The sequence below is a fragment of the Lissotriton vulgaris genome, chromosome 5 (assembly GCF_964263255.1).
Source record: "Lissotriton vulgaris chromosome 5, aLisVul1.2, whole genome shotgun sequence".
Lineage (NCBI taxonomy): Eukaryota > Metazoa > Chordata > Amphibia > Caudata > Salamandridae > Lissotriton > Lissotriton vulgaris.
This window is the reverse complement of record NC_141693.1, coordinates 1520675363-1520692335: the sequence shown is the minus strand read 5'-3', so window position 1 is coordinate 1520692335 and position 16973 is coordinate 1520675363. Positions and strand designations below refer to the sequence as shown.

General features: G+C 49.0%; 1 protein-coding gene across 2 annotated transcripts in view; it reads right to left on the bottom strand.

The window, feature by feature from the left end:
- The window catches only part of STRIP1 (striatin interacting protein 1), a 287397-nt gene that overhangs the window by 105928 nt on the left and 164496 nt on the right, over window positions 1-16973 (bottom strand). For both annotated transcript variants that reach the window (XM_086923587.1, XM_086923588.1), the window contains exons 9-11: window positions 14808-14990; window positions 13573-13790; window positions 12921-12986 (exon numbers count right to left, since the gene is read on the bottom strand). In XM_086923587.1, coding sequence (XP_086779713.1) covers window positions 12921-12986; window positions 13573-13790; window positions 14808-14990 — 467 coding nt within the window. The remainder of the gene's footprint in view (window positions 1-12920; window positions 12987-13572; window positions 13791-14807; window positions 14991-16973) is intronic.

The window sequence follows — 16973 nt, the reverse complement described above, 5'->3', positions numbered from 1 at the left end:
CCAGAAACAACCAAAAATAAACTCCACAGCTGCCTCTCCGAAATGGCGGATTGGATGCGTAACCACTGCCTCAAGCTCAATGCCGGAAAATCTGAAATCTTGCTGTTCGGAGGAGCCAAACTATCGTGGAACGATTCATGGTGGCCACCGTCACTGGGAACAGCCCCGACCCCGAAACAATACGCCAGAAATCTAGGCATTATGATGGATGACGCACTATCTATGAAAGATCATGTGCGCACACTGTGGGGTAAGGGATTTGCAATCCTGAAACTCCTCGCTAAGATTTTCACCTGGATCCCACTCGACTGTCGTCGTACGATTACCCAGGCCCTCCTAGTTAGCCGTCTGGACTATGGCAATGCTCTATTCGAAGGAATGAATGAGCAGCTATTCTCCCGCCTACAGGTTCTGCAAAACCAGGCTGCCAAACTGGTATGCAACAAAGGCAAACGTGACTCGGCATCAGCATGCCTAAAACAACTCCATTGGCTGCCGATACGCCAGCGTGCCACATTCAAACTACTTTGTCATGCGCACAAAGTCCTCCACAAAAATGGCCCTACAATCCTGCAAGGGAAAATTGAATTTTATTCTCCAAACAGGAACTTGCGATCCACTAACTCAGCCCTAGCAAAACCTAAGCGCATCTATAAAACAAGGACAGGAGGACGGGCCTTCTCCCACCTGGCGGCCAAACGATGGAATGAATTACCGATTGACCTGAGACATACCGTAAACCTTCTTTCATTCCGAAAAAAACTCAAAACACACCTCTTTCCCAAATACTAACCCCTCCTGCATAAACCTCAGCAGCCTTTTCTTTTTTAGCGCCTTGATATCCCTTGGGATGAATGCTGCGCTCTACAAATACCAGAAATAATAAATAGTAGGGTAGAGGGGTAGAAGAGGGGTAGAGGGGTAGAAGAGGGGTAGATGAGTGGTGTGGTAGAGGGGTATGAGAGGTGTAGATGGGTAGAGGGGTAGAAGAGGGGTAGTAGAGGGGTTGAGGGGCAGAAGAAGGGTTGGGGGATAGAAGAGGGGTTGAGCGGTTCTAGAGGGGCTGAGGGTGAGTAGATGGGTTGAGGGGGAGTAGATGGGTTGAGGGGTAGTAGATGGGTTGAGGGGTAGAGGAGGGGTGGAGGGGTAGAAGAGGGGTAGAGGGGTAGAAGAGGGATAGAGGGGGATAGAAGAGGGGTAGAGGGGTATAAGAGTGGTAGTAGGGTAGAGGGGTAGTTGAAGGGTAGTAGGGTAGAGGAGTAGTAGAAGGGCAGAAGAGGGGTAGAGGTGTAGAAGAGGGGTAGAGGGGTGGGGTGGTAGAGGTAGTAGAGGGGTAGAGGGGTAGAAGAGGAATAGAGGGGTAGAAGAGGGGTAGAGGGGTAGAAGAGGGGTGGAGGGGTAGTGGGGAAGAGGGGTAGAAGAGGTGTAGAGGGGGTAGATGAGGGGTAGAAGAGGGGTAGTTGAAGGGTAGTAGGGTAGAGGGGTAGTTGAAGAGTAGTAGGGTAGAGGAGTAGTAGAAGGGTAGAAGAGGGATAGAGGTGTAGAAGAGGGGTAGAGGGATGGTGTGGTAGAGGTAGTAGAGGGGTATGAGAGGTGTAGAAGAGGGATAGTAGAGGGATGGAGGGGTGGTGGAGGGGTAGTAGAGGATCGGGGGTTCAGGGGTAGTAGATGGGTTGAGGGGTAGTAGAGGGGTTGAAGAGGGGGTAGAAGAGGGGTAGAGGGGGTAGAAGAGGGGTAGAGGTGTAGAAGAGGGGTGGTGTGGTAGAGGTAGTAGAGGGGTAGGGGAGGGGTAGAAGAGCTGTAGAGGGGTGGTAGAGGTATAGTAGAGGGGTAGAAGTGGGGTATAAGGGTAGTAGAGGGGTTGAGGGGCAGTAGAGGGGTTGAGGGATAGAAAAGGGGTAGAGGGATAGAAAAGGGGTAGAGGGATAGAAAAGGGGTAGAGGGATAGAAAAGGGGTAGAGGGATAGAAAAGGGGTAGAGGGATAGAAAAGGGGTTGAAGGGGGGAGTCGGTTGAGGGGTAGTAGAGGGGTTGAGGGGTAGTAGAGGGGCTGAGGGGTAGTAGAGGGGCTGAGGGGTAGTAGAGGGGCTGAGGGGTAGTAGAGGGGCTGAGGGGTAGTAGAGGGGCAGTAGAGGGGGTGAGGGGCAGTAGAGGGGTTGAGGGGCAGTAGAGGGGTTGAGGGGCAGTAGAGGGGTTGAGGGGCAGTAGAGGGGGTGAGGGGCAGTAGAGGGGTTGAGGGGCAGTAGAGGGGTTGAGGGGCAGTAGAGGGGTTGAGGGGTAGTAGAGGGGTTGAGGGGTATTAGAGGGGTTGAGGGGTAGTAGAGGGGTTGAGGGGTAGTAGAGGGGTTGAAGAGGGGTAGAGGGGTAGAGGGGTAGTTGAAGGGTCGTAGGGTAGAGGTGTAGAAGAGGGGAAGAGGTGTAGAAGAGGGGTAGATGAGTGGTATGGTAGAGGTAGTAGAGGGGTATGAGAGGTGTAGAGGGGTAGTAGAGGGACAGAGGTGTAGTAGAGGGGTTGAGGGGCAGAAGAAGGGTTGGGGGATAGAAGAGGGGTTGAGCGGTACTAGAGGGGTTGTGGGGGAGTAGATGGGTTGAGGGGTAGTAGATGAGTTGAGGGGTAGTAGATGAGTTGAGGGGTAGTAGATGGGTTGAGGGGTAGTAGATGGGTTGAAGAGGTGTAGAGGGGTAGAAGAGGGGTAGAGGGGTAGTTAAAGTATAGTAGGGTAGAGGAGTAGTAGAGGGGTAGAAGAGGGGTAGAGGAGGGATAGTAGAGGGATGGAGGGGTAGTAGAGGGGTAGAGGGGTAGTAGAGGATCGGGGGTTCAGGGGAAGTAGATGGGTTGAGGGGTAGTAGAGGGGTTGAAGAGGGGTAGAGGGGGTATTAGAGGGGTAGAGGTGTAGAAGAGGGGCGGTGTGGTAGAGGTAGTAGAGGGGTAGGGGAGGGGTAGAAGAGCTGTAGAGGGGTGGTAGAGGTATAGTAGAGGGGTAGAAGTGGGGTATAAGGGTAGTAGAGGGGTTGAGGGGCAGTAGAGGGGTTGAGGGATAGAAAAGGGGTAGAGGGTTAGAAAAGGGTAGAGGGATAGAAAAGGGGTAGAGGGATAGAAAAGGGGTAGAGGGATAGAAAAGGGGTAAAGGGGTTGAAGAGGGAGTCGGTTGAGGGGTAGTAGAGGGGTTGAGGGGTAGTAGAGGGGCTGAGGGGTAGTAGAGGGGCTGAGGGGTAGTAGAGGGGCAGTACAGGGTTGAGGGGCAGTAGAGGCGGTGAGGGGCAGTAGAGGGGTTGAGGGGTAGTCTTAGACGGGGACCCGGAGGGTCGGCCGAGCAAGGGTTCACGATGAGGAGGGCGGCGGCAGCGCCAGCAGGCTTCGAAGATGGTTCACGACGAGGAGGGCCGCGGCAGCGCCAGCAGGCCTTGCAGATGATTTACGACGAGGGTGAGCCGCGGCAGCGCCAGCAGGCCTTCAAAGGTGGTTCGCAAAAAGGAGCCGCGGCAGCGCCAGAAGGCCTCCAAGGATGAGTTTGTCTCGGTGTCTCTCGACTCCAGGATACAACTGCCTTCCTGCTCTGGAGCTGCCCCAGTTATAGGTCTGGCGCCCTTTGATGTCCGGACCCTCGCACTTGGAGGTCGGGAGGTCCGGGATGAGGGAGTCCAGACACCCAGCAGGGGGGTGGAGCCAGCGCCCAGGGAGGCTGGGGGCGATCGACACCTGGCGGAGGGGAGCCATCGACTCTCCTTCTCCCATTGACATGCCAAGTGGTCTCTTCACCCCCTGGGTGGGTGGTGGTGCCTCGATGTCGGGGCCTGGCTGGGCCCGAGGCCGAGGTCGACCCGAGGCCACGAGGCCTGGTCGTGTAGTGTCCAAAATGGCGGCTGGGCCGGAGACCGGGGTTCTGGAAGGGACCCGGGCCAGCCGATGCGGTGGAGTGCAGGAGCCAGGGTTCCGTCGGGGAAGGGCCGGGGGTTGCCCCGGTGGGTTGCAAGGGTGGTTCCTGTCCGGGGAACAGGAGGAGCAGGGGTCCGTTACCCGCCATGCGGGGAGGGGACGGGCCTACCACGTGGCCTGTCCAACAGTTACGTATACTTTTATAGGTATTCTTAAGCAGGTTAACTTGACGATACAGTGGGGACCAGGATCCGAGGATCCCGTCAATTCTAGTCTCTTTGGGGAAAGGGGTAGCGGGACAGTCTGAGTACCGGTCCGGTACGGGAGTAGCAGGGGTGGAGCTCACAATCCTCGAGCTGGAGGGTTCGCAAGGAGGGGCCGCGGCAGCGCCAGCAGGCCTTCAAGATGGTTCACGAAGAGGATGAGCCGCGGCAGCGCCAGCAGGCCTTCAAGATGGTTCACGAAGAGGATGAGCCGCGGCAGCGCCAGCAGGCCTTCAAGATGGTTCACGAAGAGGATGAGCCGCGGCAGCGCCAGCAGGCCTTCAAGATGGTTCACGAAGAGGATGAGCCGCGGCAGCGCCAGCAGGCCTTCAAGATGGTTCACGAAGAGGATGAGCCGCGGCAGCGCCAGCAGGCCTTCAAGGATGAGTTTGTCTCGGTGTCTCTCGACTCCAGGATACAACTGCCTTCCTGCTCTGGAGCTACCCCAGTTATAGGTCTGGCGCCCTTTGATGTCCGGACCCTCGCACTTGGAGGTCGGGAGGTCCGGGATGAGGGAGTCCAGACACCCAGCAGGGGGGTGGAGCCAGCGCCCAGGGAGGCCGAGGGTGATCGAAACCGGGCGGAGGGGAGCCATCGACACTCCTTCGCACATTGACTTGCCAAGTGGTCTCTCTACCCCCTGGGTGGATGGTGGTGCCTCGATGTCGGGGGCTGCCTGGGCGCGAGGCCGAGGTCGACCCGAGGCCACGAGGCCTGGTCGTGGAGTGTCCAAAATGGCGGCTGGGCCGGAGACTGTGGTTCGGGAAGGGACCCGGGCCAGCCGAGACTGTTGTGTACATGAGCCAAGGTTCCGTCGGGGAAGGGCCGTGGGTTGACCAGACGGGTTGCAGGAGTTGTTCTTGTCCGGGAAACAGGGGTAGCAGGGGTCCGCGACCCGCCATGCGGGGAGGGTTCGGGCATGCCACGAGGCCTGTCCAACAGGTAGTAGAGGGGTTGAGGGGTAGTAGAGGGGTTGAGGGGTAGTAGAGGGGTTGAGGGGTAGTAGAGGGGTGGAGGGGTAGTTGAAGGGTAGTAGGGTAGAGGGGTAGAAGAGGGGTAGAGGTGTAGAAGAGGGGTAGATGAGTGGTGTGGTAGAGGTAGTAGAGGGGTATGAGAGGTGTAGAGGGGTAGTAGAGGGACAGAGGTGTAGTAGAGGGGTTGAGGGGCAGAAGAAGGGTTGGGGGATAGAAGAGGGGTTGAGCGGTACTAGAGGGGCTGAGGAGGAGTAGATGGGTTGAGGGGTAGCAGATGGGTTGAGGGGTAGCAGATGGGTTGAAGAGGTGTAGAGGGGGTAGAGGGGTAGTTAAAGTATAGTAGGGTAGAGGAGTAGTAGAAGAGGGGTAGAGGGGTAGAAGAGGGGTAGAAGAGGGGTAGAAGAGGGGTAGAAGAGGGGTAGAGGGGGGTAGAAGATGGGTAGAGGGGGGGTAGAGGGGGGTAGTAGAGTGGTAGAGGGGTATAACAGGGATAAAAGAGGGGTAGAAAGAGGTAGAAGAGGAGTAGTAGAGGGGTTGAGGGGAAGAAGAGGGCTTGAGGGGTGGTAGAGGGGTTGAGGGGTGGTAGAGGGGTTGAGGGGTGGTAGAGGGGTTGTGGGGTGGTAGAAGTGTTGTGGGGTGGTAGAAGTGTTGTGGGGTGGTAGAAGTGTTGTGGGGTGGTAGAAGTGTTGTGGGGTGGTAGAGGGGTTGAGGGGAAGTAGAGGGGTTGAGGGGTGGTTGAGGGGTTGAGGGGTAGTAGAGGGGTTGAGGGGTGGTAGAGGGGTTGAGGGGTGGTAGAGGGGTTGAGGGGTGGTAGAGGGGTTGAGGGGTGGTAGAGGGGTTGAGGGGTGGTAGAGGGGTTGAGGGGTGGAAGAGGGGTTGAGGGGTGGAAGAGGGGTTCAGGGGTGGAAGAGGGGTTCAGGGGTGGAAGCGGGGTTCAGGGGTGGAAGAGGGGTTCAGGGGTGGAAGCGGGGTTCAGGGGTGGAAGCGGGGTTCAGGGGTGGAAGAGGGGTTGAGGGGTGGAAGAGGGGGTTGAGGGGTGGTAGAGAGGTAGAAGGGGGTAGAGGGGGAGAACAGAGGTAGAAGAGGGGTAGAAGAGGGGTTGAGGGGAAGAAGAGGGGTGGTAGAGGGAAAGAGGGGTAGTAGGGGGGTAGAGGGGTGGAAGAAGGGTAGAGGGCTAGTGGGTAAAGGTGTAGAAGAGGGGTAGAGGTGTAGAAGAGGGATAGAAGAGGGGATGAAGAGGGGAAGAATAGGGGGAGAAGAGGGGTAGAAGAGGGATAGAGTAGGGATAGAGGGATAGAGTAGGGATAGAGGGGTAGAAGAGGAGTAGAGGGGTAGTAAAGGGGTAGTAGAGGGGTTGAGAGGGGTAGAGGGGTTGAGAGGGGTAGAGGGGTAGTTGAAGGGTAGTAGGGTAGAGAAGTAGAAGAGGGGTAGAAGAGGGGTAGAGGTATAAAAGAGGGGTGGTGTGGTAGAGGTTGTAGAGGGGTAGGAGAGGTGTAGAGGTTTAGAGGGGTAGAGGGGTGGTAGAGGGGTAGAAGAGGGGTAGTAGCGGGGTTGAGGGTTGGAAGAGGGGTAGAGGGGTGGAAGAGGGGTAGAGGGGTAGAAAAAGGAAGAGGGGTTGAAGAGGGATAGCAGAGGGGTAGAAGATGAGTAAAGGGCTAGAGGGGTACAAGAGGGTAGAGGGGTACAAGAGGGTAGAGGGGTACAAGAGGGTAGAGGGGTACAAGAGGGTAGAGGGGTACAAGAGGGTAGAGGGGTACAAGAGGGTAGAGGGGTGGTAGAGGGGTAGAAGAGGGGTAGAAGGGTAGAAGAGGGATGGATGGGTAGAATGAAAGGAAAATGCTTCTTACCAGTATGCATCTGTTCTTGGCATGTAGAGCTGCAGATTACTACACTTAGCATTAGATCGCCACCTGGTGTTGGGCTTGGATGATTGCATGCTGTTGTCATCTTGGAAGAAGTCTTTGTAGTCCTGAGATTGGTGACTCCTCCCTTGGACGATAGTGCGCATGGGCATCTGCTCCATCCTTAGATTGTTTTTCGCCATGATGGGAAATGATGGAGTTAGTAGAAGTAAAGAAAAGGATGTCCATGTGTGTGCATCGGATCGAAGTAAGATAAAACGAACAGATACAGGTCCCGGGGAGGCGGGAGGGCGTGTAGTAATCTGCAGCTCTACATGCCAAGAACAGATGCATACTGGTAAGTAGCATTTTCCGTTCGAGGCATATGAGCTGCAGATACTACACTTAGCATCGATTGTGAAGCAGTGACTCCCCTAGCGGTGGTCACCTGTATCCGTTGCAGTAGTTTGAAAGAGAGTTTTAAGGACAGCTTAGCCTACTGCAGCTTGCTGCTTGGTTTGCACATCAACACAGTGGTGTTTAGTGAAGGTGTGTGTTGTAGACCATGTTGCTGCCTTGCATATGTCCTCTAGGGGGATGTTTTCTAAGAAAGCCATAGAGGCTCCTAGTTTGCGTGTGGAGTGCGCTCTTGGAGGAACTGTTAATGTACGTTTTGCTTTTTGATAGCATATTTGTATACATTTTACAATACACCTTGCAATTCCACCTTTAGAGATGGGGTTGCCTTTATGAGGTGGAGAGAAAGACACAAACAGTTGTTTTGTTTTTCGAAAAGTCTTAGTTCTGTCTATATAGCAGAGAAAAGCTCTTTTAACATCTAGTGTGTTTACAGCCCTTTCTGCTACAGAGTCTGGGTTTTGGAAAAACACAGGTAATACAGATTGATTTAAGTGAAAAAGAGTAATGACTTTTGAAAGGAATTTTAGATTAGTTCTTAAAACCACTTTGTTACGATGTAGTTGTAAAAAGGTTCTTGTATTGTGAAAGCTTGTATCTCACTTACTTTTCTAAGAGAGGTAATAGCAATAAGGAAAGCTGTTTTCCACGTGAGGAATTGCAGTTCACATTTATGTAAAGGCTCAAAAGGGGGTCCCATGAGTCTTGTAAGAACGTTTAGGTTCCACACTGGAGAAGGTGGCAATCTGGGTGGGATGATTCTTTTTAATCCTTCCATAACTGCTTTAATTGCAGGTACTCTGAAAAGAGAAAGATGTTGTCTATTTTGTAAATATGCTGCAATTGCTGCAAGGTGCAGGCGTATGGATGAATATGCCAAGTTACACCTTTGTAAATGTAAAATGTAGCAAATGATATTCTAGATGGAAGCATCCAGGGGATCAATTTGGTTATTGTTGCAATAAATGGCAAATCTCTTCCATTTAGCAGCATAACAAGCTCTGATAGTAGGTCTCCTGGCCTCTTTAATGATGTTCATACAGTCTGGTGGTAGGTTAAGATAACCAAACTCTAAGACTTCAGGAGCCAGATCGCCAGATTCCGTTGATTTGGGTCTGGATGTTGGATGTCTCCATGGTTCTGCGTTAGCAGGGATGGAGTCAGGCGTAACTTTTGGTGTGGAACTAGAGAGAGTTCTAGCAGTGTGGTGAACCACGGTTGGCGTGCCCATGTGGGAGCTACCAGGATTAATTTGAGAGAATGTTGTCTGAGCTTGCGTACTACGAATGGTATTGGTCGTAGTGGCGGAAAAGCGTACGCAAATATGCCTGACCAGTTCATCCATACCGCATTACCCTTGGACAGCGGGGTGTGGAAACCTGGCGGCAGAAGTTGGGCATTTTGCGTTTTTGTGTGTGGCAAACAGATCTATGTCTGGATGACCCCACTTGTGGAAGAATCGTGAATTTGTTGTGCCTGCCGACTCAACAGATCTGCTATCTGATTGTGAACTCCTGGAAGGTGCTCTGCCAACAGATATATGTTTTGTGGAATGGCCCATCTCCAAATGTTCTGTGCGAGCTGGGACAGTTGTAGAGAGTGTGTCCCCCCTGTGTTTGTATATAATACATGGCTGTCATGTTGTCCGTCCGGATTCAGATAGCTTTGTTTTGTACTTGTACTTGGAATGTTTGGAGTGCTAAGAATATTGCTAGCAGCTCTAGATAGTTGATATGGAACAATTTTTGTTGCCGGTTCCATTGTCCTTGAGTTGTATGATGTAGGATATGGGCTCCCCATCCTGTGAGAGATGTGTGTGATGTGAGCACCAGTTGTGGAACAGGCTCGAGGAACGGCCGCCCTTTTGTCAAGTTTTTGGTGTTCCACCACTGCAGAGAGCGATGTGTGCGGCTGTCTATCAACACCAGGTCTGTTAGTTGACCTTGAGCCTGGTTCCACTGTTGTGCTAGACATTCTTGTAATGGACGCATTTGCAGTCTTGCATATGGTACTATTAAGACGCAAGATGCCATCATGCCTATTAGTTTCATGAACACTCTGGCTTGCGAGATAGTTGGAGTTGAAAGCCTGTGACTAAGGCTTGAATGCTTTGTATCCTGCTGGACTGGGATACGCTAGAGCTGTAGACGTGTTTATTGTAGCCCCTAGATACTGATGTATATGAGAGGGTTGCAGGTGCGACTTGGTGTAGTGGATTGTGAACCCTAAGTCGTGCAATGTTTGAATTGTCTGATGTGTGTGTTGGACACACTGGTTGAATGACTTGGCTTTTATGAGTCAATCGTCTAGATAAGGAAAGACATGTATTTGTTGTCTCCTGAGATGTGCTGCTACTACTGCTAGGCACTTTGTGAATACTCGTGGTGCCATTGTCACTTCGAATGGAAGGACTTTGAACTTATAAAGTTGTCCTTCCAGTACAAACCTTAGATACTTTCTGTGAGCAGGATGTATAGGAATGTAGGCATCCTTTAGGTCTAGTGTTGTAAGGAAATTGCCTTGTTGCAGCAGTGGGAGCACTTGTTGTAAAGTGATCATATGAAAATGATCTGATTGTATGTAATGATTGAGAGGCCGGAGGTCGAGAATTGGTCTTAGTGTCCTGTCCTTCTTGGGAATTAGAAAATGGACTGTAAAGCTCCCATAGATTTGGCAGTGTCTGTATCCTTCTTCATCTTTTCTAGTGCTCTGTCTACTTCTGCGTCCAAACAATTGGTTTTGATTAAATGGTTGATTTAACTCCTTGGATGCGTTGGATGGCTGGGGGTCGTCCGACATTACGGTGGGGGTGTGTGCGGATGACGGCCGGGGTGTGTGCGGAGGACGGTCGGGGGCTGTCCAAACAACGCCCACCTTTTATTTCGCCCGCATCGCGGCGGAATTTCTGCCGCGGTTAAAGGGTTAAAATGGTAGTTTGAACTTCCTGTTTAAATCCTGAAATGCGTAGCCACGCATGTCTCCTAAGTACGACACTAGTATTTACAGCTCTAGATGCAGTGTCTGCTACATCTAGTGCCCACTTCATTGAGCCATTAGAAATTAGCTTGTCTTCTTGTAGAAGGTCGTTAGCCTGTGCCTTATATTGGTCAGATAGATGTTCTAGTAGTTTCTCTAACTGATCATAATGAGCCCTATCATATCGTGAAAGGAGGATTTGTGTTTTAGCTATAGGCCATATGTTGGTAGCTTGCGCAGCTATTCTTTTACATGATGCATCTATTACCTTGGATTCTTTGTCAGGTGGTTTGTGTCTCACCTGAAGTTTGTGAGTTTGCCCTTTTCCTAGCATTTGACACTACTAGTGAATCGAATGGTAATTGTCCTTTAATGTAGGCTGGATCTGCAGGTGCAGGCCTATAGTTTTTCTCATTTCTAGGGTTTAGGATCCTAGTTCGTACAGGGTCTTTAAAAATCTCTGGCGCTTGTTGGATGACCCCTTTAATCATGGGAAGAATTTGAACAGACCTTTGCGATTGTTCAAATGTGTCCAACAGAAAATCTTCCTCTGCTTCATCAGAATGCATAGTGACCCCATGGTAAATGGCAGCTCTGTTCAACTGGTGACCAACCCCAATGTTATCTTCTGGGGGAGAAGGTTTTGATGGGTAGGACTGTGGGTCAGGAATATCTGGCACATCCTGTGGTTTGGTTACTCCCAGTCTGTATCATCTATAGGGTATGGGAAAGGCTCATCTGTGTCTATTCTTCACCCTAAACTATACTCATCATCATTTTGAGGTGACTGTGAAGATAAAAGAGGATAATGTGGAGGAGATATCTGTGGTGAATTGTTAAGAGGAACAGGGGATGAAGGAGAAGGAAGTATAGGAGAAGAACGGTGCATAGGAGATGTGGCAGAGTCCTTCTTCTTGGCAGGAACTACAGGTGTGGATGTTGCATCTGCCTTCCTCTTCTTGTGTGGTGTAGGGGATACATGACCTGTCTTTGGGTCAATGTAGATCTTCTTTTGCAGAGGATCTGGTTGGAAAAGGTCTTCACCTTGTGGTACCTTTGTCGGCACCAATTTTTTCGGTTCCGGACAAGGTTGCTGTTTGTCTTTAGCCTTAGGAGGTGTTACAATGTCCTTTGGCATAGTTTGACACCAAAGGTGTTGTTTTCGGTGTCGTAGGCTGTTTCGAGGGCTTGGACGCGTCGGAATCAGGCCTTGTTGGTTTTGGCACCGAAGACGATGGCTTCGGAGTCGAAGCTGGTCTCATCGGCTTCGAGGCGCCGGACACTGGCTTCATACCTTAGTCTTTAGAAGTCAACGGTTCGGAGCCAAGACTTCTTTCGGTTTCGGCGCAGAGGGAGCTTGTGGGATCGGCACGTGCAGCTTGCTCGGTACCGAGCTACCGGAAGGCTTAATGACTTTCTTCGGAGCCGGGCTCGATGGCGGGGCTGTCGAAGTGGTTTTCGGTCGCGACTGGGCCCCGGAGGCGGAGTGTTGACCTTTGCCTTCGATCTGGGTGCTGTGTGTGGTGCAGGGGCAGTAGTACTCACGCGCTGACCCGATGGTATGGAGTCATCTGAGTAGTCTGCCTCTGATACGATTTGGAGATCATCGGAATCTTCTTCGGGAACGAGGGGAACCTCCTCATCGAAGATAACCACCGGTTCCGGAGCTGATCTCTGCATGTCGTGTCGACGGGCCCTCCGATCTCGGATGGTTTTCTGGATCGAAAGGACGCGCAGGCTGTACAGCTGGATTCGTTGTGTTCTGGCGATAAGCCAGAATATCTCTGGCAAAATAGAATATGATCTATTCTCCTTCAGGAACAAGTTCAAGGAATGTTCCAAAAACATTTGAATGGCAAATGGAGGCCCTTTGTATGGCCTAAGTCGAGGAACTACAGAGGTTGGTATTGTCCTGTCGTGTTCCGATCCAACAGCCTTTTCAACTAATTACAGTAAATAATGCTAGGAGTAATTGGGGGTGGGAAAAGTTTGAAGCTGACCAGTATGAAATGCTGCGCAAAGCGCCCCCCCCACTTATCAAAATACATAAACATCCTATTGCAGAAGTAATATAACAATGATGTACAGTATGTATGCCTATTCAAAGCCCTATAAACATTTCAACAAACTGCTGTAATTCTCCAGACATTGAGGAAACCATGCCCATGGAACATGTTCACTTATGTCTTGATTTAATTCTGACCACCAAAACGATAGTTGATCAAATCATCAATCTTTCCTGTCCCTCAATGTCTTGCGATTAAATAGTAATTATAACAAAGTTGAAGCAGTAATGAACCAGTGAGGTTGGACAAAACAGTGTGAATGGAAAAACTGAGAAACAATTGTGAAAATTGACAGGGAGTGATATGGATTAAAAACAGGCACTGGTTCCCACATAATGATGTACAACAGTCATGCGTTATACAAATATTAACAATAACATCCACAGAAAGTATGGTCTCTGCCACAATTACATGTGAAAGTCCTAATCAAAGAACATTCCAAATGAAAAACAAGTCCTACTAAGTAGTCTGAATATCAGGAAAGAAAACCAGGCAACCAGTACTTACTTTCCCAAAGTGTAGCCGATAAATTTACTACGACTGTTTTCAAGGAACATCTCAATATCCTTCTCCCTGCAAGGGAGAAAAAAGGTTAGTAAAAGGGAGAAATCTACCATATGTAATAGCAACAAGTCAATATACAGTGCAAAGATCAAAACACAGAATGAGTAACCAAAACCAAGCAAGAGGGTTTGAAAAACAATCCCCAGCAAATGTGTAATCAATACCCAGCAAAGCAGAAACCATACCAATAAAATGGTGGAAAATTGCTTGAGAGAAAACAATGACCCACTGAAATTAAATCAAGTAACTTTGTGGAGGACAAAACTGACAGTAACCCCAAAAAGGCATGTCACACATGACAGACCAACCGAGATGCAAAAGAAGGCAGAGAATTTGATAGACAGAGAGGGATGAAGGAACAGCAAAAGAGAGACACAACTGAGGTGAGAAAAAAAAAACATGATGTGAACATGAAAAGGAGCCAGTAAGGTTTGAAGAGGTGGATTAGGAGTTGGGGAAGATTGAAGGTAGAACTAATAAAGACTAAATCAAAAGAAGTTGTGTACATTATCAGAACACTTGCTGAATAGTCAATATACTGTGATTGATTTTGCCACAAACACAGACAAGAGGGCAGAGAAGAAAGATACCTCACCTGACCTTTGGAGCCCAGGGAAGCCCTTTAGGAAATGAGAGCCTGTCACATGGAGGGTGTGAGACAGGGGGCGGCATCACCTCATCCCTCTCCAGCGGAAAAGGCTCGGCCTCAAGAGTGGAGTCGTCATCATTTTCTTCCTCTTCATCGTGGGGGTCATCTGTTTTGTAGGGGTCTCGCTCATTGAAGGCATCAAGGTTATCCTGCTTGATAAGAGCCTGGAATACAGACGCAGGGAAGGAGTCATAGGATCAATGTCAAATAAATAGGATATTTGAAAGTTGGCTGTCCTGTGGAATATGGCCACCAGCGAATGGGTTCTGATGGAAGAGCTAGTGGAGGATCCACCATCAGAAACCAAGCTACTTTCCTGACTCTAAATGATACAGGAGAGCTGAGTTTGACTGAGCTGGGCATCTGCTGGTCTATAGCAGATGCCCTACTTCTGCCACACTCCAAATAACCTTGTCAGGGAGGCACTGTGGAGATGGCCAGCATATACCCTTCTCACAAGTACTGGCATGCCCCTAAGGTCAGCAGAGAATGACACAGCTCATTTGACAAGTGAAAGGAAGGAAACCCAAATGCTCCACAGAATTCTATTTGAAGTACTGATAAGAAAATTATTCTGAGCAAACATGTTTCCGAATGGTTTCTAAGATATAAGATGAAAATTACACAAAAGGGCATTTAGATGCATGTATCATTTTCCGAAACATCAAAAACTGTGTGTGTGTGTTGTTTGCAGTATGCACAGAAGCTTATACAAAGAGACATTAGATAAACCAACAGGGCTTGTGATATTAAGTCACTCAGAAAGTGCTGGCAAAAGCAAATACGCAAGAGTGAAAATATGTTTTCGACTTGCCACTAAAGGCAACAGCCAAAGCTATCTTAGTCTTCTGCACCTAATCTGAGAGGTAGGTTCACTTAGAGACGCTCCCCATCAATAATCCCAAACTCAAAATTTACCAAAGCCTGCTGGAGCTGTTCAGACTAACTCTAGTCCTTCTTCCCCGGCATGGGTAGAGTGGTGTCTCTATGTGTGCCTGTAGTTCACCTGCCTAAAATATCCCCTCTTTCACATAACATTCTTCTTTATCTAAGAGTTGTTTTGATCCCCTGTTCTTCATACTGTTTCGTAATATTTTTCTAGGCTTCAACAGGTGTTTGGGAAGCTGCATTTTAACATTAACCATATGAATATTTTACCACTGATTACAGGCTGGACTCACCTTATGTTCTCGTCGACCACGCTTTTGCTGCTGTTCGATAAGATCAGAAGCAGATGCTGGTGGAGAGGCAGCTCTCATGCTACGTATCACCTTTATGCTGTCTTCTGGCAGGGGCGGAAGACCCAGCAAAGCACGCTTCTCTGCCTTCATCCCCAAAAGTTCTTCAAATCCTCCCAGAGTGCACTATAAAAACACACATATAAGTAGTCATACCCTCCAAGAAAGGAGAGCTAGAGCATAGGTTTTCAAACTCACCCTTTATTTTCGCTAGCACACACAATCTCGGGGCAACCCCCTGACCAATGCGCACTGCCAAAGAAAGCTCACCGTCAACTCATCAATATTCATATTTTTTCATTATTTTGTTGGAAAATCTTTTTTTTCAGATCAAATGGCTCTAGTGCAATTTGTTTGAAGACAATGCTTTTGCATTTTTGTGGAATCTTTTTCAAAACATCACTTGATATTCATATTTTTATTTTGTTTTAAAGGGACACCCATTGTGTCCAGTTGAACACACTTTAATCCCTAATTTTGTCATTCAGGGATTCCCACCACAAAGAATCTCTATTCCCTTTGTGACTTTGGCCCCAATGCCCTTCATTTCCCAAACCATTTTTGTGTGCTTCTTTTCCCTTTCCACAGCATCTTTTCTTGTTTGCCCTTGTTCTTCGCTCTGCACAAGGCCCTTTGTTGAAATGTAATGTGCTGATGCTGCAGAAACATCCATTCTATATGGCACAGACTTTTCAATCGTTTTTTATTTTATTTTTTACAACTTTATTGTTGGTTTAAAAGTCCTGTTTCTTAATGTTTATGGGGGTTGGGGTTTCCTCCTATCTTTTGTGATCTTTTCCAGAGGATTTAGGTTAATGTTAAGTTATGTTAATATTTTTTATATAGCCCTTGATGACCCAAAGGTGTCCTGGCACTGCCTTGGGAGAATATGAGAACAGAGGAAATGGCTAATTAATAAAAAAAAGCCATGTTTTCAAAGCCTTTCTGAATTGGAGAAGGTTTTGTGACTCTTTAAGGTAAGGAATTCCAGATTTGAGCGATGCTAGCCACATACTTTAGTAGCCCCATCCAGCTTTCCTAAAGATGGGTATCACGTTTTTGGAAATGCCATGGAGTGGAGGGATTTGGAGAAAAGTAGCAACACAATTTCTGATTGAAATAGCCTGGTTCACAGTTATGCAGTGCATTAAATGCTATGCACAGATCCTTAAAAGTGATTATTTTCTGTATAGGCAGCCAACGGAATACCATGGGTTGTTTTTAGGTTTCGCCTATTATCATTCGCTTGCGAATGTAATAGGTGAGAATTCAAGTGCTCCATCGACTCGTCAAACCACTGCGGTTTTTTTCACAGTGCATGTGAGTCACGTGACCACAAAAGCGGGTCACATGACCACACAAGCACACGCATCTCCCTAATCCGCCTGCCACACTTCTCCTCCCCTCGCTCGCATTCCGCCCCCCCCCACCAGGCTCTCCTGCCCCATCCGGCTTCCCTCCGCGCATCTCCCTAATCCGCTTGCCACACTTCTCCTCCCCTCGCTACCGTTAAGCACTTTCCTGTAAATTGCAGAGTAATGCCATCTTTTTTCTGGGTTTTCCGCTGTTAGAGTTCCCATTTTTAACATGAAAAGCAAAAGGAAAAACACAAACAGACTCGATGGCTACTCAACATATCTAATAATGTACAACCGGATATCTTCAAGTCTAAAGTAAAAAAATGGGTTTTGGCAACTTCCAACTGAGCGAGCAGTGATGAAAGTTTGGGTTAATGACAGAAATAATTCTAAGAGTACTGTCACTTACCCACACATCATAAGTATCATCTTCAGTCTATTCAATCTTTTAAGCACCAATTCTGAATAGCAATCAATCTGTTGTTTGCTAACTTGCCAGACTGTGTGGAGGTGTCAGGCAACGTTAACGGGCATTGGCAATTTAGGGCGAAGGATAAATCAGGTGGGCGAATCACTTTGGTAAACATTGCGAAAAGTCGACATGAAAATGGGCAGCTACCTACCGAGAGAGCAAGGCTGTCGACGGGGGAACCCTCCTTGGGAGAGGGCATGTGTGAAGATGACGGGTTGTGAAAAACACCTATTGGATTTAAAATTACGTTGCACAGGAAAAGAAAGAAACATTACGTAC